The sequence below is a fragment of the Astyanax mexicanus genome, chromosome 5 (assembly GCF_023375975.1).
Source record: "Astyanax mexicanus isolate ESR-SI-001 chromosome 5, AstMex3_surface, whole genome shotgun sequence".
Taxonomy (NCBI): Eukaryota; Metazoa; Chordata; class Actinopteri; order Characiformes; family Acestrorhamphidae; genus Astyanax; species Astyanax mexicanus.
This window is the reverse complement of record NC_064412.1, coordinates 48,984,322-49,007,204: the sequence shown is the minus strand read 5'-3', so window position 1 is coordinate 49,007,204 and position 22,883 is coordinate 48,984,322. Positions and strand designations below refer to the sequence as shown.

General features: G+C 40.0%; 1 protein-coding gene across 1 annotated transcript; it reads right to left on the bottom strand.

The window, feature by feature from the left end:
• Positions 1-947: 947 nt before the first annotated feature.
• On the bottom strand, positions 948-22,342 carry zgc:103559. Its single transcript, XM_007253661.4, has 11 exons — positions 22,091-22,342; positions 21,295-21,446; positions 19,625-19,739; positions 19,288-19,434; positions 18,441-18,486; positions 8,429-8,522; positions 6,993-7,179; positions 5,404-5,542; positions 3,828-4,000; positions 2,901-2,933; positions 948-2,785 (listed from the first exon to the last, which is right to left on the bottom strand). The coding sequence occupies exons 1-11, from the start codon at positions 22,235-22,237 to the stop codon at positions 2,636-2,638; spliced, it is 1,383 nt and encodes a 460-aa protein (XP_007253723.3). The 5' UTR covers positions 22,238-22,342; the 3' UTR covers positions 948-2,635.
• Between the last annotated feature and the right edge of the window lie 541 nt (positions 22,343-22,883).

The window sequence follows — 22,883 nt, the reverse complement described above, 5'->3', positions numbered from 1 at the left end:
GAAAGTGTTAAATTAACTCTTAAATTGAATTTGTCACAAGTACCACATATTCCCTCTCACTACAGTATCAAAACTCACAAACACAAAAGCTAATATTTTAGATTTACTTCAACAGACTATGGAGTTATATATTAACTCTATGTAACACTCATCAGCCCAGCTAACAAAAAACGTGATAATAAGAAACTTTAGCAACATTTTGAAAACGTTTCAAATTTACAGCAATAATGTTCCAGGAATGTTTTGAAAACGTGTTATATAGTAATGTTTTGCATATCAGTGTTAGAATGTTTAGCATATCAATATTAGAATGTTTCTTCCACAATGTCCCAGTATATATTTACATTACAAAAATGTTAAAAGTAACATTCCCAAAACAAAAAATGTACACAAGTAACGCTGCAGAGACATTACCAAATGTTTAAAAACTTTAAATAAAAACTTTCAAAGAACATTCAGAAAACTTAAAGATCGAACGTTCTAAGAACATTAACTGCAACATTCATAAAATGTTCTACTAACCAAAACTTCATATATTTAAATAAAAACTTAATATTTTTAAATAAAAATGTCTAAGAACATCCAGAAAATGTGAAGATTTAATGTCCTAAGAACATAAACTCTCACATTCAGAAAATGTTCCACGAACCAAAACTTAATATTTTTACTCCAGGTAGAACAACTCTCAAAAGTCATTTTTATTTTTCCAACTCTAGATAGTGTTCATTTTAACTTGCTTTTGTAAATTATATTTTCAGAACTATTTTTAACTCACACTCTGTTACTTTACCATAAATATAAAACAAGGAGGCTTTGTAATAATTAGGACATTATGAAATAAATTAGCTACACCACAGGGCAATCATCCCTTAATTAACTTTCATTAAAACAGACGAGAACATGAAAAATTCTCTTGTGAAAAAAAAAAAATCTAAACAAACACAGTGTTTCTTACATGTTCTTTGATTTTTATTTGATTGCAGACAGTATAGACTAAACATATTGTATGTTTTATCTGCTCAACTAAAGCATTAACAACTTTATTATGTTTCTGTTGCTTCTTAAGCCAAGTCTTGGGCACAGCTTTTTTGACCCATGTCCAAGAAGGCAACCCATAATGTATATAGTGTATAGCAGGGGTGTCCAAACTTTTTTTGTTGGGGGCCAGAAGGAGAAATATATTTGAAGTCACGGGCCACACTCTATAATAAAACAAATAATAAAATATACCACTTTAAAAAATACTTTTTCCTGATTATTTCATTCACACGATTTTCCTTGACTTACTATCTTTATCTTTGACAGTGTTGTGTAAACTAAGATTTTTCAAATTGATGTTAAATTTCATGATGTCTCTTAATATTAAACTCCTTAATAACGGCAACTTTTAGACTCTTTGGCCCGATTTTCTGCGCTAGAAATGCGCACCCTCTCCGCTTTTAGACTCTTTGGCCCGATTTTCTGCACTAGAAATACGCACCCTCTCCGCTTTTAGACTCTTTGGCCCGATTTTCTGCACTAGAAATGCGCACTCTCTCCACTTTTAGACTCTTTGGCCCGATTTTCTGCACTAGAAATACGCACCCTCTCCGCTTTTAGACTCTTTGGCCCGATTTTCTGCACTAGAAATGCACACTCTCTCCGCTTTTAGACTCTTTGGCCCGATTTTCTGCACTAGAAATACACACCCTCTCCGCTTTTAGACTCTTTGGCCAGATTTTCTGCGCTAGAAAAGCGCACTCTCTCCGCTTTTAGACTCTTTGGCCCATTTTTCTGCCCCAGAAATGCGCACCCTCTCCGCTTTTAGACTCTTTTGCCCCGTTTTTCTGCGCTAGAAGTGCGCACTCTCTCCGCTTTTAGACTCTTTTGCCCCGTTTTTTTGTGCTAGAAATGCGCTCTCTCTCTGCTTTTAGACTCTTTGGCCCGTTTCTGACACCTAGCGTTCAAACTTTGAATCTCACATTATAAAAACCTGCTTAACAGTGGGCCAACTTTCATTCTATTTCTAAAATACCTTGGGGGCCTTCAAAAAAGGAAACGGGCCGCAAATGTCCCGCGGGGCGTAGTTTGGACATCCCTGGTGTATAGTATATGCATTAAATGGGCACTAAACCCACTGATTTTAGCTGACTCCACCCTCAGCTTATATTTGTAAAAAGCAAAAAATGGGAGGGACACTAGGTACTGTATGGGTTTAGGGGCGGGGCAGAAGGGAAAGCTGATTGGGCTGTGTGTTTCTGATAGTGGTGAGATGCAGATGGTTGGACGTCAGTAGGGGGCGGTATTTTTGATTGACTAATCTGCATATCGTAATGTGCCTGCATACCAAAGTGCACAGACACATCATCCTTACCTATAGCACAGTTGAACCTGTGAGGGTGCTGCAGAAGTGGAATTCACCACAATAAAAGTGTCTTTAAAGGTGAGGAAATGTTTAAAAACATTTTAAGCAGGACTGGTATGTTTCATTACTTCTAAGGAACAAATTTTAGCTATTAATTAAAAACGTATGGTTTAGGGTTTAGGGACTCTTTAAAACTAAACTAGCATTTAATTTTGTATGATGAGGTATATATGGTTAAACTGAATGATACTGAAATGGTTAATGGAAGAGCAGCAGTGGTGTTCGGGGATCTCACAGAGCTGCTGGGGTTCGGATCTGTTCTAACAGTAAGTGTTGACCTACAGCCTGAGGACTGAAGGAGCCGTCGAAGTACACAAGATTTCCTCGAACCACAGTCCCCTTAACCTCTCCACACAGCGTACGGCCAAGATACGGGGTCAACTGAAAGACACAGAAAGAGTTAATGAGGTCTGATCTACTACTGTGCTATATTATACTTAAATACATACATACACACACACATACACACATAAAGAAATGAATAAAAGTCACTCACATTATGTTTGTGATGTATGTTGTCTTCGGTCACCTGAAATATAACAGAAGATGACATTATATTCAGCATTCACAAGACTACATCACCTGCCAATCCACATAAACTGTAATAAAATCTAACATGAGGCAATGAAACAGCTTCCCTCCGTAACGACCATCCTGCTTCTCTCAGTCCAATGATGCACCACCTCTTAAAATCTATCAAGTGGGCATGTCTAGCAGTCAGTGATCTCTCACCAAGAGGTACACTACCCAAATATAACCTGAGAGCGTTTTTATAAAGCAGTGAGGGAAACATTTTCACCCCGTCTTCTAGCAAGGCCAAGAATCAGACCAACCCTGTAAGTAGGGGTGTGCCATATTGTATCGTACACAATAATATCGTGAATGATATTATACCTGTAAATTGTGACAAAATTGATGGTCTATTTTTCTAAATAAACTAAATAAAAATTCATAGTAACTATAACAAAATTTATTTCACTTTTCCTCAACAAATAAAAACGAAAGAAAATGTCAAACACTGATGTATGGGGAAACTATTTTTAATAAATTGTATTATTGATCAGTGATCAGAACATATCCGACCCCCACAGCATTTTTATGACTGGTAAGAAAAGTTGCTTTCCCCCGAGCCCCTCACACAGACCCTCTGCCACAGTTGACATCTTCCCCTTCTTAAAATAAAAATAGTTTATATAATATGTTCATCTATGCTACCATGGAAAATAAAGCTCAGACTAAAAAACTAGACTATAATGTTTTTTTATTTTTTAGATTAAAACTATTAATAAAAAGTAAATGTGACTAAAACTATAACTAATAGACAAATACTAAATCAAAATCACCTGTCAAAATCAATACTGGTGTTTGCTACTTATTAGTTAGTTAGTGTAGCTGTGTGAAACATAAATCCCCTCATATTTACTGTGAATTCTTTCTCCGGATCCCAGATGACTAAATCCGCGTCGTGACCTGGTGTTAGACTGCCTTTCCGGTTGCCGAGGCGACACAGCAGTGCGGGTTTCTTACACAGGAGTCTCACCACGTCCGGAACAGAGAACCCTCGCTTACTGGCCGAGCTCCAGAACAGAGAGAGACCTACAGCAAAACATTATACAGCATTAAAATCACAACAAACTAAAAAATACAACGTAAAAACATCTATTTACACTATTTTACAAACTGTATAACCATCAGTGTTTCTTAATCTGGGTCCAGGAGGCACCCTGCCCTGCACCCCTGCCCTGCCCGGAATCTTAGCAGATTCCCTGCATACCACTCTCCCTGCACCTATGAAAGCGCTGGTTAATTAACTAATTAGTTGAATCAGGTGTGTTGGAAGTATGAAAACATGAGAATCGTGCAGCTTGATTTAGGGTATGTCGGTGTGTCTTTGCACACCTTGCATGTCTCAAAATGCCCAAAAGGTGTGTACTAATTCTCTTAATTAATCATGGGTTTGTTTTAGGCGTAACATGAAATAAACCAATCAGTGTGTCACTTTTCCTTTAAGAGTCAGATGCGCTCTGACTTTGGCACATTGCTATTTCAGGGGTGCAGCTGTCCAGTGTTTCTCAGTAGAGAAAACTGATTGCTTGTTCACGCTTGTTCATTTTTTATTCCAATCAGGTGTGTTAGAAGTATGGTGGACAATTAATTTGCATCTCTTTTGACATTACCTTTTTTATGGACACATAAACCCAATATTATGACAGATTCTGCATAATGTAGTGAAGTAAAAAGTAAAAGGTCACCCAAAATATAAATACCTTTGCTAATACTAGTAATACTAGTAATACTAGTATAGTAACTACTTACATTTACTACACTATTGTCAGACGATTATTTGGACAATCATAATCATATGTATTTCAGTAATATTTTAGTAATTAGTAATTACAGTCTTATGCAATGCTTTGGTCAGTCCTGTTCAAAAGATGTTTGTTTTTCTAAGTAAAAATAAGTACAAATTGTTAGGATTTTTTCGTTTATATTTTCGTATTTTCACTTATTACTTATGTATTAGTTATGTATTTATCTTACTTGTATTTATAATTATCACTTATAGTCCTTTTTTATCACTTATTATTAAGTCCTTTGGATTTTTAAAATGCAGTTTAACATGCAGTTTTAATGGTCTACACAGTTTTGGCATATATAATTATACATAAACCATAATTGTGTATTATAATGTGCAACATAAACACCTGTATTAGCAGTAGTAGAAGTAGTATGCTTGTATTATAATACATAACTAATTATGTATAATCAAATGTAATTAAAAACTGTTATATTATTTTAAATATGTGTCATTTGTAATTACGGTATATTGGCCACAATTTTGAAGCTGAATGAGCATTTGTAAGTAGGACTAGACAGAGACTTTGACCTGGTATTTAAACATCAATCTCTGTGTGTGTGTGTGTGTGTGTGTGTGTGTGTGAACTTTTGCCCATGTTTACCCTCACTGCTTTACTCTGGCATTATGTGGTGCCACCTACCAAACTGCAGGGAGGAGATGCCCCCCCAGGCCTGGGAGAAATCCCCACTGTCCAGCTGCTTCAGGCTGGGGGTACATGGGGAGTGGTCGGACACCACCATGTCTATATCACCAGCTCTCAGTGCTGACCACAACTGCTCCTGAGGAGAGTACAGGAAACCTTTAGCATTAACTGATTTAAAGCACAATATACATTTACCTTAAGAACATACACCATATGGACCAAAGTAATGGGACACCTGTTTATATTTACTGTTTCTTCCATAACTAAGAGTATTAAAAAGAGTTGATCATTCTAGGAGTAACTCCCTCTCTCAGTGTGTGTGCATATATATATATAGTGACTGGGCAGACCAAGGAAGTTTTCTGCTGGTATTCCTGGGAAACCCTTGCTGTGTGTGGGAACAGTTGGAATTCCTGCCATGAGAGGCAACATATGTGGCTGCAGGATGTTCTACACATATCTCTGAGGTGTTAGTGTCCCTCATATCACTACTAGGGGTGACGGACTGTTATATGTGGTGTGATACAATTTGTTGGTGTAGGCTGTCGCTCCACGGAAAAGGTAGGATTGAAGCACTTAACACAAGGGGCCCTATGTTAGCGATGTTTAGGCAAGCCATCAACTGTGCATAGGGCGTATCAGTGTGTCTTTGCTATCGTAACGATGGTAAAAGTACACCTTGCACGGCTCGAATGCACAAAAGGCATGTACTAATTCTCTTAATTAATCATGGGTGTGTTTTGGGCATAACATGGAATAAACCAATCAGCTTATCACTTGCCATTCCCTTTAAGAGCCAGGTGTGCTCTGACTTTGGCGCATTGCTATTTCAGGGCTACCTGCATGTGTCCAACACTGACCTACTCGTTTAATGCTAAATATGCATACCTACCAATAGGCACGTGCTGTGGGTTTGTGACCTGCAGTGTGTCATGCCTCTGTTGACTATTTACTGCCAAGATAGCAATGAACATCAGACTGTTAACATCTGCCAAGGTTTTTTTAATCAGTGGAGCACCTGTGTTTTCCCTTCCCTAGAAATGTACCTGAACACACCTTATTTCTAGAACACCACACCCATTAGCATAGATATAAGATAGACACAAGCACTGTTGCCATTTAAACAATGTGACAATAGACTTTTGGTGTGGTGTAAAATGGCAGTGAACATTGTGATACGTCTTGCGCAGGGTGTAGGGCCTGAGGCCTCTATACTCCAACTTAAACACTGGCATGTCCCAAACACAACCAGAATTTGTCACTTCCCTGATTCCTTTATTATTTATTATGAATAAGTGAGTATTCCTGCTTATTCCCCTGTGCTAAGACCCAGTGTCTAACCAGACCACACCTGTAATCATTTTCATACATGGATTGCAATTTTTACAGTAATCTGGGGTGCATAACTTTTTTTTGTGAATTAGTTTATTGCAACTTTCCAATCATTGGTCATTAATTTGTACAGGAAATTAGTGTAATCTGTAGTAATGTACAGTAAATCAGACCAATTAATGTAAATTAATATCTGCTCCAGAAAATCACTTCTAGAGAAAAGGTGAGATACTGTGTGATTGTGGGTCTCTCACCTGGTTGGCTGTGCCCCGTATGGGTGGGCAGCATTTAAACTGAGTAGCTCTGGGTGGGATGTCCTCTGCAGACAGGGTGAGGTAGTGGTGGGTCGTCTCCACTGTTAACGGAGCTCCAGCCAGCCGGGCGGCCCGGATTACCTCCAGAGACTGTGCTGAGGATAAGTGAACAATGTGGCATCGAACTCTGCAGAAAAAAAATGTATATAATCATTCTAAAGTTCATTAATATTCTTGTGGATGTATGCTAGCAGTTTGGACACACACTCTAAAAAACAGAGGTACAACATGAGTACTTTTTTGTACTCGAAGGTACACTCTTTATAATTGTACCCTCAAAGGTACAATATTGGTCTTTACAGGGTCAGATTTGTTCCCTCTGAAGTACAAAGTCATTTCTAACAGCAATAAGTACAGATTTGTACCATTTAACCAGCCAAAGGGTACATTCAGTATTCTGCATCACTGTACTAATAAACAATATATATTTAAATTGCACATTTTTTTATTTGAAAGCCAGACAATTTTGTATCATCAAGTTTTTGAGCCATATTTAGTTGATGATAATGTTTATAATCTTTATGATCTTTACTGCCACAAAAACCATGGGTACAAAAAAGGACTTTCACTGAAAGGTACTTTTTTGTGCCTCAATATAAGGTACAGCCCCAGCGACAAGCTTTGTACCCTTTTAAGTACAAATCTGTACTTACTTTTCTTAGAGTGCACCTTCTCATTCAATGTTGTTATTTTTTATTTTCCTAAAATTTTTTAATTAATATTGAAGTCATCAACACTGTAAAAGAACACATGTGGATGTGGCAAGTGACATGAATCATGTAGTAACTTAAAATTAATAAAAATAACAAAATAATAAAGCATTTACGTGCTCCTATCTGTAGTGCCGTTAACTTGTTAAAACGTTTCAGATTGATAATTTCTTAAATTATTTTTTGTTCTTTACTTAGTTGAGTCGTTTTTGCCATAATCTGGATTAGATCATTACTTAAATAAAACTATTCACTGTACACCAACTCTTGACGAGTTCAGCACAGCTGTTAACTGAAAGCTGGAATTCCAGGTGACTCTACCTTTGAATATACTTTGAAGAATCTAAAATATAAAACATATTCTGCTTTGTTTAAGACTTTTTGTTGACTAAATAAGTATATTTGTTTTCCTCTTTAAAGTTTAGATGACTTTAGTATTAATCTACAATGCAAAACATTTTTAAATATAAAAAAAAAATTACTAAGGTTAAGGTGTGTCTAAATTTTGACTGGTACTGTACCTAATTAAGTATACTAAATAAAGCAGAAGGTATATTAAATAAATACAAATTATACAAAAGGAAACAATGATATCAGATTGTACTGAAGGACTGAAAACGGCCATATTAATATTGATGTAAATGTAGTGAATAAAGTAGAACTGACTGATAGCGCAGGCAGAGTTCAGTGACTGTTCGTATTGCCTCCAGCTCCATCACATCCGGTCTGGATCTCAGAAAAGTAGAGTACTCACTCGGATCTGAGGAACAGGGAAATTATGTATATGGAAATTTTATGACAACCAGGGATGGAACTATAATCAACATATAATAAACGATATGGCAAAAATGTATATCATGATATATTTCTCAGTTTTAGTTGATACGGTATGATTTAGATATCGATACGAACAGTATAAAAGCCACTGCCTGTGATGTACCTCATCATGCCCTGGTATTGCTTGTAGTATTGTAGTCAAGACCACTAATGCAGAGTTTGATTCAAGATGTAGGACCCTATTTTAGCGATCTGTAGTGCACCGGTCAATTGTGCATGGTGCAGCTTGATTTAGGGTGTGTCTTTGGTATTGTAAGGTCGCAAAAAATATGCCTTGCGAGGCTTAAAATGCACAAAAGGCGTAACAGAAAATAAATCAGTGTGCCGGTTTCCATTTTTTCCCCTTTAAGAGGCAGCTGTGCTTTGACTTTCGTGCATTCGTATCTTAACAGTGCGGCACTTTTGTGCGTGTCAGCAGAGGATACTGACCTGTGTGTTCACACTGTGAAGGAAAGCCAACAAATCATTTAATGGAATGGCAATGTTATTTTATTCTTGATTCTGTTTATTGTTGAAGTAAAAGCTGGATTTGCGAGCAGCAGCAGGACGGCTGGGTGGCTGACTGTTGATTGTTTTAATCAGGGTTTTAATCAGTCAATGGCGCACCTGTATTTCCTGCCGCCAAGATAGAAACACAGCAGTTATTTCCCTGAACACACCTCACTTCCAGACCACTACACCCATCAGTGGAGATTTATTCCTAATCTCTGATGCTATTTTAATGGCGTGGGTGCAAGGCGTGTTGACAAGACTGTTGACAGGGTGTACACTAGGGCCCTAAGTTATTTTGATTTTAACATATTATAAAGTATATGTAGCCCTTTGGGGAAAAGGAGATAAAATAGTATTTTTTCTTTTTATTTTTTCATTGTTAAATGACTGTTTTTGTAACTTTGTTTCAACTGTGGTACTAGGGTAATATTTTTGTGTAAATATAGTTGCAAAAGATGTCGAAAAAACTTGTTCTAATGTTCTAATATCTGCTAATATAAGTATGAATGTAATTCTGCCGTTTAAAACAGAAAAAAAGGCTAGGGTTTGGTTGGAGTAAACAGGGTTAAACATGTGCTCAGAACAACCTAGCTTCATGTAAAACTTTTAGTTTCTTTTATCTTTTTTCTAATTGGATAAGCCACAAGGTCTTCACGTGTTGAGTCATTTCTATTGGTTCCTGGAGTGAGAGGGGCGGGAGAAGGAGGCTGAGTGAGCGAGCAAGAGAGAGAGGGGAGTACAAAACGGCAACAGTACGGCTGAAAAGTTTAGTTTTCTCTAAGGCTTTTAGAGTGAAAAAAAAAAACGCTATTAATATTTGCAGAAAGTGTCTGCTAGACCTTTTAATGCAGAGCAGTAGAGTTCTAGATAAGTATCTCTGAGTAACTTCCTAACTTTCAGTTAGATAAGTTAGTGAGCTGAGTGTATTGAGCATCTGTTCTAACTTGTGCCTGAGTTTGGCTGGAGAAGCCAGACGAGCGAGGAGAGCAAGTTCACCGTCAGCTACGAACGAGGGACTGTCGCTGTACTTCAGGAGAGCTGTTTTGGTCGGAGTGACTGGAACGGAGAGCTTGACTTTGCCTTGGTGAGAGTGGGCTACACCACTCCATGTCCCGGGTAGCTGGAGCAGCTAGCACGACTACAGAGCTCCGTCAGTGAGAGTTGCAGCCGAGAGAGAGAAAGAGAGAGTGGGTGAGTGACTGAGAATGTTTGAAAGGAGCCAGAGACCACTCAGAATTTGCAGTTGTCTGAAATCCGTAGCGCTACATTTATTTTCTTTTATTTAGCCCTACGAGGTGAAGCGGCCATTGTTGTTATTGTTTTACGGCCTCAACGCTCCCGAGCACCGTAACAGGCCTGCAACGTGGGTGGGAAAAAAAAGGGACAGAAAAAAAGATTGTGGTGATATTTGATTAATAATTCATCTTTTTGGTATGATTGAGTGAAATACAAATGTTTTTGAAAATTTGATGTATTCACACTAAAATGCTCATTTAATTGAAGCTACCAAAGAAAAACACTAAAGGTTGATGTAAAGAGTAATTTAACGAACCCTGTGCTCCGTCTGTGTTACTCAAGTGTAACTCACTTTCATTATAAAGGGATAGGAGCGCTACACAAAATGGAGGCACCGCTGGGATTAGTTTTTAATGTAGCTAGATACAGTCAGAATAATTCATAACTCTCTATTATTTTATATTTAACTCTTTAGTTGACACTCTTAAATACCTCAAAATTGAAATGGAGCAACAGCTGTATGATAGATTTCAAACAGACCTACAGAACTGGTGTAAGGGGGAAGATTTAGATGTTAATCATGCCATGTTAGTGGTTGGGGTTGGCGAGGATGATACTATTGCTAAAATTGAAGAAGAACTTCAAACAGTCCGCTGCTGGGGACGTGTCAGAGTCAGAGGGAAAACTTTTGATGTGGAGACTAATAGTTTAGTGGCTCTATGTGAGTGCAGGGAAGTGTTAAGCACACTCAGTGTCCCTCCTGAAGTACGACCACTTAATGGTTCCTTACCTTGGAAAATCGTCACAACCAACCCAGCTCATGCTACTTCAGAGGAGTTTTCGGAAAAGCTAAAAAAGTTCATGTTAGCAGAGGGGAAAAGAATTGAGGACTTGCAGTATTTCTGCCACCCTCCTAGCCCTCAAGACAACACAGTGGAGTCTCTAGTGCGTATTATGGGAGAATTCATGAGCCAGTCACGAAAAGCCCCATCTGAAAATCATAGCTACCGCCGCCTCAGACCCTTTTCTGGAACTACTCCCACCCCATTAGGGGAGGAGCAGCTAGAGCCTTGGATAGAACAAGCTACTTTGCTGATAGAGGAGAGTGACTGTTCTGAAAAAGAAAAAAGGCGAAGAGTCATGGAGGGCCTAAAGGGTCCAGCTCTTGAGATTGTAAGGGCTTTGAGATTCACCAACCCTGAAACGAAAGCAGAGGAGTACCTAGATGCCCTAAATCGTGCTTTTGGCTCAGCAGAATCTGGTGAAGATTTATATTTTTCCTTCCGATTAGTGCAGCAAAAGTCAGGGGAAAAATTGTCTGACTTTGTTCGGAGGCTGGAGCCTCTATTAGCTCGTGTAGTCCAGAAAGGTGGTCTGCTACCCAAGGATATGGACCGAGTGAGAGTGGAGCAACTGCTCAGAGGTGCAGTGGGAGCAGACCTACTGTTACTGCAATTGCGACTAAAAGAGAGGAGGAATAGCCCCCCAACATTTCTAGATCTGCTGAGTGAGATAAGAGCAGAAGAGGAGCATGAGCGATCTCGCCATAAAATAAATCCTCGCGTACGTCAAGTGAACGCTCAAGAAAGTGTTGAGTCTGACAGTGCTACCATACAACGCTTGAAAACAGAACTGAAGTGTTTGAGAGAACAGATAGCTGGTTTGGCAGAAAGACCACAGAGTAATGTGGGCCATGCAAAACCCTCCTCACCCCCTACTTTGCTTCCAGATAGCAAAGATGATTCAGCCGAGGTTGCAGCATTACAGAAAAATGTCAATCGTATGAAACAAAAGATCAAGCATTTACAAGTCAAGGACCAGGAGCCTGTAATGTTAGCCACTAATGCCCAAGTAGCCATGGCCAAGCCCCACACATTCCCTGAGACAAGACAGGTGAGTGGGAAAGATGGTGACTACTTTTGCTACAGGTGTGGCGAGGATGGGCACATCGCTACAAAATGCACATTGCCTGAAAATGAAAAGAGAGTGATTCAGAAACTGATTACTTCCTTACGCAGAGCTAAAGACAAGCGGAGCTCTAATAAAAGCGATCAAAGCAGTAAAGAGCATTCTTGTTCTGTGCGAAGACATGCTGTAAAAACTCTGAATATTTCTTCAGTGCCTGAGGGACTCATAGGCCCCACACCGACAATTACACTGCAAATAAATGGTCAACCCTGTCCAGCGCTGTTAGATAGTGGGTCACAAGTGACAATTATCTTTGAAGATTGGTACAATCAGCACCTGTCTCATGTTCCTATTCAGCAGGTGTCAGGTCTCGCCATTTGGGGCCTGAGTGATTCCAGCTATCCATATAGGGGCTATGTGGTAGTGGATGTGCAGTTTCCAAAAGAGTTCACTGGTGCACCGGAGACACTGTCGGTGCTGGCGCTGATATGTCCTGGTCCCAAAGCTCCAGATCAGACCCCAGTTATTTTGGGAACTAATGCCAGTCTGTTCAGAAGACTCGCTTCTCTGTGCAATCAGAGCTCAACTGCTAAGTTTGCACAAGTGCTAGGCGTAAGTTGTGGGCCCAGTGGTAATGAGCTGACTTCTCTGGGTACAGAAAGAGTGACTGAGGATGACATCGTTGGTCTTGTTAGATGGGCAGGCCCTGGTAGCTTGATAATCCCTTCCCTTAAAAGCTGTTGTGTGCAATGTCAGATGGATCTCTACAGTCCATTGCCTAAGGGTGCAGTTCTAGTAGAAGCTAATGAAACCACCCCACTGCCACAAGGATTGTTTCTTCAGCCTGTTGTAGCCCAAGCATCCGCCATTGATGTCAGCAGTTTCTCTGTACTATTGGAGAATGAAAGTATGAAGGAAATCACTTTGCCAGAAGGTAAACCCATTGGACAAGTACAACTGACAGATGTTGCAGCACCATGTCTAAACAGTGGAGCATGTGAAAGAATAGACCCAAACCTCATTGACTTTGGGGACTCTCCCATTCCAAGTGAGTGGAAGGAAAGGCTCAGACAGAAGTTATGTAGTAGAAGACAAGTATTCTCTCTGCAGGAATGGGAAGTAGGTCTGGCGAAAGGGGTAGAACATCACATCCGACTGACGGATTCACGACCATTTCGTGAGCGCTCCAGGCGCATAGCACCAGCCGATATTGAGGATGTAAGGAGACATCTTCAAGACCTTCTAGCTGCGGGCATCATCACGGAGTCCAGAAGCCCATACGCATCACCTATAGTGATTGCGCGAAAAAAGAATGGCAGCATACGAATGTGCATAGACTATAGGACCCTCAACAGTAAGACTGTACCAGACCAATACACGACTCCACGCATCGATGATGCTTTAGATTGTCTTAGTGGTAGTCGCTGGTTTTCAGTATTAGATTTACGGAGCGGTTACTACCAGATAGCTATGTCTGAACAAGACAAGGAGAAGACTGCCTTCATTTGCCCATTAGGCTTCTATCAGTTCCAGAGGCTGCCACAAGGGGTCACTGGGGCGCCGGCCACCTTTCAAAGATTGATGGAGAAGGCCGTGGGTGACATGAATCTGCTTCAGGTTCTAGTTTACCTGGATGACTTGATTGTCTTTGGAGCCACACTGGAGGAGCATGAGGAGAGGCTCTTCAGAGTTCTAGACCGCCTGGAGGAAGTGGGCTTGAAGATTTCATTGGACAAGTGTCATTTTTGTCAGCCTAAAGTGAGATATGTAGGCCACATAATATCGGCAGAGGGTGTTGCTGCAGACACAGAAAAAATTGAAGCAGTCACACGATGGCCCCAGCCAACAGATTTGAAATCACTCAGGTCATTTCTTGGCTTTTGCGGCTACTATCGCCGATTTGTAGCTGGCTACTCCTCAATAGTAAAACCGTTGACTGATCTCACCAAGGGATACCCACCTAACAATAAGCGAAAGATGACAAAACCTAAACAGGGAGACGAGAAGGTGAAATCTCAGACTTATTTCCGTGAGTCAGAACCCTTTGGTGCTAGGTGGACAGATACATGCACTAGAGCTTTCCATGAGATCATTAATCGTCTCACAAATGCACCTGTTCTGGCTTTTGCTGACCCAAATAGGCCCTATGTGCTACATGTGGATGCCAGCTTGAGTGGGCTTGGTGCTGTTTTGAACCAGGAGTACCCTGAGGGATTAAGGCCTGTGGCTTTTGCCAGCCGAGGTTTGAGTGCAGCTGAGCAGAACTACCATATCCATCAGCTAGAGTTCTTAGCTCTTAAGTGGGCTGTCGTGGATAAATTCCACGATTATCTGTATGGGGTGAGATTCTCTGTAAGAACGGATAATAACCCACTCACCTATGTGCTTACTTCAGCCAAGCTTAATGCCACTGGTCACAGGTGGCTAGCTGCTCTGGCCACCTATGATTTTGAAGTACAGTACCGCCCAGGGAAAAGCAACATCGATGCTGACCTGTTATCAAGGAAAGTAATGAGAGACAATGCTGAGCCCTGGAAAGGGATTTCTCAGACTGAAGTGCGGGCCATCTGTAAGTGTGCTAACATCCAGACCTCCCCTGATGAACCTGTATGCCTGGCAGACAAGTTAGGAGTACCATCTGATGGAATCCCTCCTCTGTATGCTTTCCCTGCTCAGCTGGAACTGGGGCAGTTACAACAGCTGACAATGGAAGACTTGCGAAAAGCCCAAGCAGACGATGCTGTTATCAGGGAGGTGGTGGGGTGTGTTCGCTCTGGTAAATGGCCTGCTGAAGTAATAAAGTTGCATCCAGACCTGGTTCTGATTAAGAGACATAGTAACAAATTGATCGAGAAAGACGGATTGATGTACAGAGTCATCCAGAAAAGTCCTGCTGGTGAAGTTCACCAGTTACTCCTTCCTGAAAAATTCAGAGGACAGGTGATTAAGTCACTGCATGATGATATGGGACACCTAGGAGTAGAGAGAACCCTAGAACTTGTCAGGAGTCGGTTCTATTGGCCTAGAATGTCACAGACCATAGAACAGTATGTGAAAAATTGTGGGAATTGTGTCGCATGGAAGAGTCCCTGTGTGCGTGCAGCCCCACTTCACCAGATTGTTACCAATGGTCCGATGGAATTAGTATGTATTGATTTCCTTAGCCTCGAGCCCGATTCGAAAGGATTTTCCAACATACTCGTAGTTACCGACCATTTCAGCCGCTACTCGCAGGCTTATCCAACAAAAGACCAAAGAGCAACGACTGTGGCTAAGGTGCTGGTCGAAAGATTCTTTGTCCATTATGGGCTGCCCTCTCGCATTCATTCAGATCAGGGCCGAGACTTTGAGAGCAAGCTAATTCATGAACTTCTGAGAGTTTTGGGGATTCGCAAGTCTAGAACAACTCCATACAGACCCCAAGGTGATCCCCAGCCGGAAAGATTTAATAGGACATTATTGTCTATGCTAGGGACCTTGGAGTCTTCCCAAAAAAGACACTGGAGCCAGCATGTGAGCCAACTCGTACATGCGTACAATAGCACCAAGAATGACTCGACTGGGTACTCCCCATACTACCTTATGTTTGGTAGGGAGGCCAGACTTCCGGTAGACATCTGTTTCGGAGCAGAGGAGAGAGAGGGAGTCAGTCATTCCCGCTATGTGGAGGAACTGCGGAAAGATTTGCAGAGTGCCTATGAACTGGCCATGAGAGCTTCAACTCAAGTGCATCTGCGGAACAAGAGAAGCTACGAAAAGCTGGTGCGGCCCCAAGTACTTGACACAGGTGATAGAGTGCTTCTTAAGAACCTGGGCTTAAAGGGCAAACACAAGCTGCAGAGTAGATGGAGTTCATTCCCATATGTAGTGGTGGGGAAGTTTCCTGATTTGCCAGTATATCGCATTAAACCTGAAAGTGGGATGGGAAGAGTGAGAACCATGCATCGCGATCATCTTTTACCCATTGGGTGTCTGGTTAGATTACCAGAGGACGATGACACCACAATTCCAGCTACCAGACCAGAAACACGACAACCGCAAGCCAGACGTCTGACAAGGCGTTCTGAAGGGATGACAGAGCCCTACACAGGAGAACCAGTCAGTGATTCAGATGAGGAGATGGAGGTTCAGTATTTGCGGAGGGTGGAGGAGGAGCCCTCAACCACACAAATTGTTGGAGCCAACAATGACTCTTCAGAGACAGTCCAGACAGCCCGCGATACCTTTGTTGAAGAAGAAGGGGTAGAAATACAAGAGAAAACTGGTGAAGACACACAAAATCTTGTCTTGGAACTGGATGAGCTTCAGAACGAGTGTGCAGTGCATGAGGGTTTTCCAGGGCAAGACCTGGAAAGCACAGTTAATAAACCCCTTAGTCCAAAAGCCCAAACTGAGGTTAGTTCCCCAAAACGTGAGAAACGACAAGTTAAGCCTGTCATTAGATTAACTTATGATGAGGTTGGGAAGCCAACAGACCAACCTGTAACTATAGTCCATAGGGGGATCATCATTAAGATTGGTTAGATGTCCATAAGTGCTCTCTAATCGCAGCAAGGTCTCATAGGGACATGAGGACCATTAGAGGGGGGAGAGTGTAGCCCTTTGGGGAAAAGGAGATAAAATAGTATTTTTTCTTTTTATTTTTTCATTGTTAAATGACTGTTTTTGTAACTTTGTTTCAACTGTGGTACTAGGGTAATATTTTTGTGTAAATATAGTTGCAAAAGATGTCGAAAAAACTTGTTCTAATGTTCTAATATCTGCTAATATAAGTATGAATGTAATTCTGCCGTTTAAAACAGAAAAAAAGGCTAGGGTTTGGTTGGAGTAAACAGGGTTAAACATGTGCTCAGAACAACCTAGCTTCATGTAAAACTTTTAGTTTCTTTTATCTTTTTTCTAATTGGATAAGCCACAAGGTCTTCACGTGTTGAGTCATTTCTATTGGTTCCTGGAGTGAGAGGGGCGGGAGAAGGAGGCTGAGTGAGCGAGCAAGAGAGAGAGGGGAGTACAAAACGGCAACAGTACGGCTGAAAAGTTTAGTTTTCTCTAAGGCTTTTAGAGTGAAAAAAAAAAACGCTATTAATATTTGCAGAAAGTGTCTGCTAGACCTTTTAATGCAGAGCAGTAGAGTTCTAGATAAGTATCTCTGAGTAACTTCCTAACTTTCAGTTAGATAAGTTAGTGAGCTGAGTGTATTGAGCATCTGTTCTAACTTGTGCCTGAGTTTGGCTGGAGAAGCCAGACGAGCGAGGAGAGCAAGTTCACCGTCAGCTACGAACGAGGGACTGTCGCTGTACTTCAGGAGAGCTGTTTTGGTCGGAGTGACTGGAACGGAGAGCTTGACTTTGCCTTGGTGAGAGTGGGCTACACCACTCCATGTCCCGGGTAGCTGGAGCAGCTAGCACGACTACAGAGCTCCGTCAGTGAGAGTTGCAGCCGAGAGAGAGAAAGAGAGAGTGGGTGAGTGACTGAGAATGTTTGAAAGGAGCCAGAGACCACTCAGAATTTGCAGTTGTCTGAAATCCGTAGCGCTACATTTATTTTCTTTTATTTAGCCCTACGAGGTGAAGCGGCCATTGTTGTTATTGTTTTACGGCCTCAACGCTCCCGAGCACCGTAACAGGCCTGCAACGTGGGTGGGAAAAAAAAGGGACAGAAAAAAAGATTGTGGTGATATTTGATTAATAATTCATCTTTTTGGTATGATTGAGTGAAATACAAATGTTTTTGAAAATTTGATGTATTCACACTAAAATGCTCATTTAATTGAAGCTACCAAAGAAAAACACTAAAGGTTGATGTAAAGAGTAATTTAACGAACCCTGTGCTCCGTCTGTGTTACTCAAGTGTAACTCACTTTCATTATAAAGGGATAGGAGCGCTACATATAGTAGCATATAAAGTATATTATATAGTATATAGCTTTACTAAAAAGTGTGATTTTTCTTTCAATATATTAAATTACAAATTTAATATTTTGGAAAATCATATCTCCATTATTAATACTGTACAAATGTATCTAATACACACAAATAATTTATTTGTTTAAAAGTATTAACTAGTCTCTTTTCTTTGTCCATCCTTGGTTACAACAAAAGGTGTGCACACTAATTAAACACATTAAAATAAGTATTTTTTATAAAAAGGACAGATTTTTAGAATGCTGTGTCTTATTAACATATTATTATTAACTTTTGCTTACCTCCGTCTTCTTCCAGTAGTTGCGGAACCTCCTTCTCAGCATGGAACTGCATCAGGTAACACAGCATTATTTTTTAACCCTTGTGTGGTGTTAATGATACTAAAAAAAATATATTTCTAACTCAAACTCATTGGCATTGGCTCATTTTTTGTGAAAAACATATAACAAAACACATTTTCGATAAACACACACTGTACACCCCCCCCCCCCCCAACCAATTATATTACACACAGTATGTTTGGCCAAGGGATAATAAACATTGCTTCATTTGTAAATTTGAAACTAAACAGATTTTCTACTCATATCTTGAGTTTAATTCATTTTCTTTTACATTTTATAAAAAAAACTAATAATAAAAAAAGAGTAGCACTTTTTGAAAGAAATGTAACATAAGAAAGGTAAAGGGCAAATATTAACCATGTAAGCTGTTTATATTGCTTGCAATTTAGGTGAAGCAAGCATGTGTAAAGCATTTTAATGTAAAATTGCTTAATTTTGCTGAATTAAATACAAGTAACAAAGTAAACGAGTAACAAAAATATGAACACCACACAAGGGTTAAATAATGAACCTGTTTTGTCTTTATGCCATTGTGATTTATAACACGTTACATATTAACATATCTTAGTATCCTTTAAATCCTTTGATATAAAAGTGCAGTATTGCAATTTACAGGGCATTAAACATTGGTTTAATTCACTTTAGGACATTTCATCTTCATTAATCTGGAGTAAAATTATGAGAGCAGATCTCAGAGATGAACAGGGTGATTGAACAGGTGTGTGTGGACAGCTCGTGAATAAACAGATCTGAAACACTGGGGTGATAAAAGAGAGCAGATGCTCACCAGCAGGACGGTCCCTGTCCCCTGGAGCTGTCTCATCACTTTATGCAGGTCACTGTCGCTCACATGAGGGAACTCGTCCACTCCGCTGTGGATCAGAAAACACTTAAACCCGACCACTCCAGCCCGAATCATCGGCCTGAGCTCCAGCTGCACCAGAGAGACACATACAGATCTGTGAGGGGAGTGGAGATACTGGCACAAGCTAAATAAACCAGCTGTTCCATTTAATAGAACTAATAATGTTAATATAAGTATGTAGGACTGCTTTACACAACATGTGATACATGAATGCAATATAAAATTACAGTAAAAGTATTAACATGTAAAGTATTGCTACCTGGTTGCCAGGAATAACCCCTCCCCAGAATGCTGTGTCCACAAAGCACTGTCCAGCAGCAGCCTGTAGCTTAGTATGGAGGTTCTGAAGGGTAGTGGTGGGCGGGATGCTGTTACTGCAGATGAAACATTAAATGGGACAAATTATGCCAAGATTACTTTTGGCATGCTTTTGTATTTCCACTTGGGTCTCGACTGGCCCTATAAACACTTCGAGCTCAAAAAATCCATCCATCTGTTTTCTCAGCTGAAGTTTGAGTTTGGTTTCAGGAATCATATGCTTCTATAAGCTGTTTGGAAGGCCTTATTGTGAAGAAAAGTTGAAAACCCACTCTTTCGGTTTGCTGTTTGAGAACCTTAGACAGTACACAGCAGGATTATCCAGTAGACTTTGTCTGAGGGAGGAATCTGTACCTACTGTCTGTGGCAAGTCAGCAGATGAGGTAGATGTAAGTACTTTTAAAATAATGAGTTTTGTGTTTCTATCGCAGTTAAGCCTATATTAGCTTGTTTACGTATGTTTTGCAATTCACCACAGTCTAACACAAATGTGTGGTAAATTCTCAGCATATACATGGTATGGCCAGCAAAAGATTATTTGCATAAAAGTGACAGAGCCCTTAAAAGGCTCATTCTGAAAGGAACTGAAACTGGCTAGAATAAAACTGTTGAGAGTGAGATATGAGAGTGATTTTGTGCAAACAACTCCATAAACATGATTTGTAAAGCCAAAGACCTATTCTAAAATTCTAAAAATTCTATAATATGTCCCCTTAAAGGCTTTATTACATATTGCCACAATATCTTTAAAACTGTTTGTAAATGATCTCTATTCTGATTGGTTGCCTTACTTTAACTCATATTCTACTGTATATTCCCTTCTTATAATCAAGTCTTTCCTTATATTCACTTCTTTTCCATGATATTATATTGATAATATTATCATCAAGTCTTGGTTCTTGTAAATGGTAATGCCAACCAACAGCAGAGCTACGGGAAGTAAATTATTTTACAACAGATTACAGTTAATATGCCTGATATTGTTCTAATGGTTCTAAACACAGGTAGCACTTTATTTGTGATGCACTTTAAAAGCACTATATTTAAAGTTATTTTATTTTGGACTACTGTCTTATTATGTAGTGTTTGTTTTGATACAAACAAGTTTAATACTGTAAATACACATTTTGCAAGAATAACGTTCTTTATTGCATTAATTGTATCTAAAACAAAGACGAATATATAGCAGTAAAACTGTCATTCTTTGCTATACAAGGTTGTAGCAAAACAAAAAGGGAGCTTATAGGACAAGTTGAACACAAAATGTATTCTATTAAAAATATCAAGAACTAACAGTGTGGCAGAAAAATAAACTGTTAAATGGGGACAAAATTAGTGAGTCTCTGATAAATCACAGTATTGATATACAAAGGCAGCTGAGGCCAAAAGTGCTTCTGTTTCTGCTCCATTGTTAAACAAGCTTCTCTTGCTGTTAAACTCCACCAGAAGCATGATGGGAAATAATCTCAGAAAGAATCTAGTTGCAGTCTTGCAAATAGTGACCCTGCAAGATCCCCAATCTTTGCAAAATGCAGCAGCAGTTTTTTTTGTTTGTGCATTTGTTTGTGTGTGTGTGTGTGTGTGTGTGTGCGTGTGTGTTTGTGTTCTTACAGGGGCATGTCCACGATGGTGGTTACCCCTCCAGCAGCTGCAGCTCGTGTTGCAGTCCAGTACCCCTCCCAGTCAGTGCGACCTGGCTCATTAACATGAACATGGCAGTCCACTATACCGGGCATCACCAGACTGTTACCCACATCCAGCACCTGCACACAGTGATAAAACACAGAGCACATATAATCCTATCTTGGCATCTCAAATAAACCAATTACAAATATTCTTCATAAAATAAATGTCTGAAGATATGCAAATAATTAAAGGTGTAGTCTGATTAGAGACTGGGTCGTACCATAAGAGGGTAAAATGCTTTTCCTGCTGCTGCCCTATAAAATAGCCTCGTTTAGAAGCTTCTTTTAGGAAGCGTACCTCTTGGTGAGAGATCAGTGGCTGCTAAAATCTATGTTTTTATGATTCATTCAACAGACCTTGAGAGGAAGAGCATCATAGTAATATATGTAATAGTATGGAGGTTTTGTAATGAGCGCTTTAATCTTGCTTTTGCCGTGTAATGAGTGACATACTGCTCCAAAAAAACTACTGGTGAGATGATCTGGGGAACATTGCATATATATATACATATACATATAATGCTCACCCACACACATACCTGTATACCTCTATACCCAATCATATCTTATCTTGTTTCCAGGCTACAGGTGTAGATATTGTTATCACTCTAATATATCATCATTACATTTACACATTATTTAGCTTTATTACATGTTTTGTCCCAAATAGTCTAGTGTATGACATGCTGTTTCCAGCAGGGGTCTCTCAAACATCAGCTCACCTCTCCAGCAGTGTTCAGAGCTGCTCCTGGATCAGGCAGGATACTATGGATCTTCCCTTCCTTTATGGTGATGAGCGCAGGCTGGATCTCCTCCCCAACCAGCACCCTCTGGCTCCTGATGGCACTGACTGTGGATCCGGCCTCCATATCTGAAACTCTAATGCTAGTTAGACTGTTTAAAGCTATAGACGTTTCTGTCCCGTCTGCTAAAGCTGTAAAAGCTACGGTTCTGCAGGGTCCTTTCACCTGACTGAGTTCTCCTTATGCAAGAGTTCACTTTCAGAGATAAGGGTTTGTTGACCTGCCATGACTGCTGTTGGCTGACATACAACATTATGGACAAAAGTATTGGGACATCTGCTGATTCACTGTTTTAATAAAATTTTAGAGCACTGCTGTAAGGATTTGATTGCATTAATAGAGAACATAAGCATTAGTGAGGTCAGTATGTTGGATGATCACTACTTATCCTTTCCCCCAACTCCCTATAATGACCTATAATGTATGCATGTGAAAACTGTCACAATATAGTCAGATTTTGTAATTGTGGCGGTTTATGCTTGAAAACCTTCCAATAATGGTGGAATTACAACAATTCTGTAAAGAAGAGTGGACCAAAATTCCTGTACAGTGCTGTGAAACACTCATTGCAGGGTCTGCAAACGTTTGATTGGACAGGTGTAGGGGGCAAAAACTTATTTTACACAGGGTCCCCTGGTGAAAAAAATACTTAATTGTACTTAAAACCTATTGAGAAATATTGAGAAAAATATGCTGTAACAGATTTATGTAC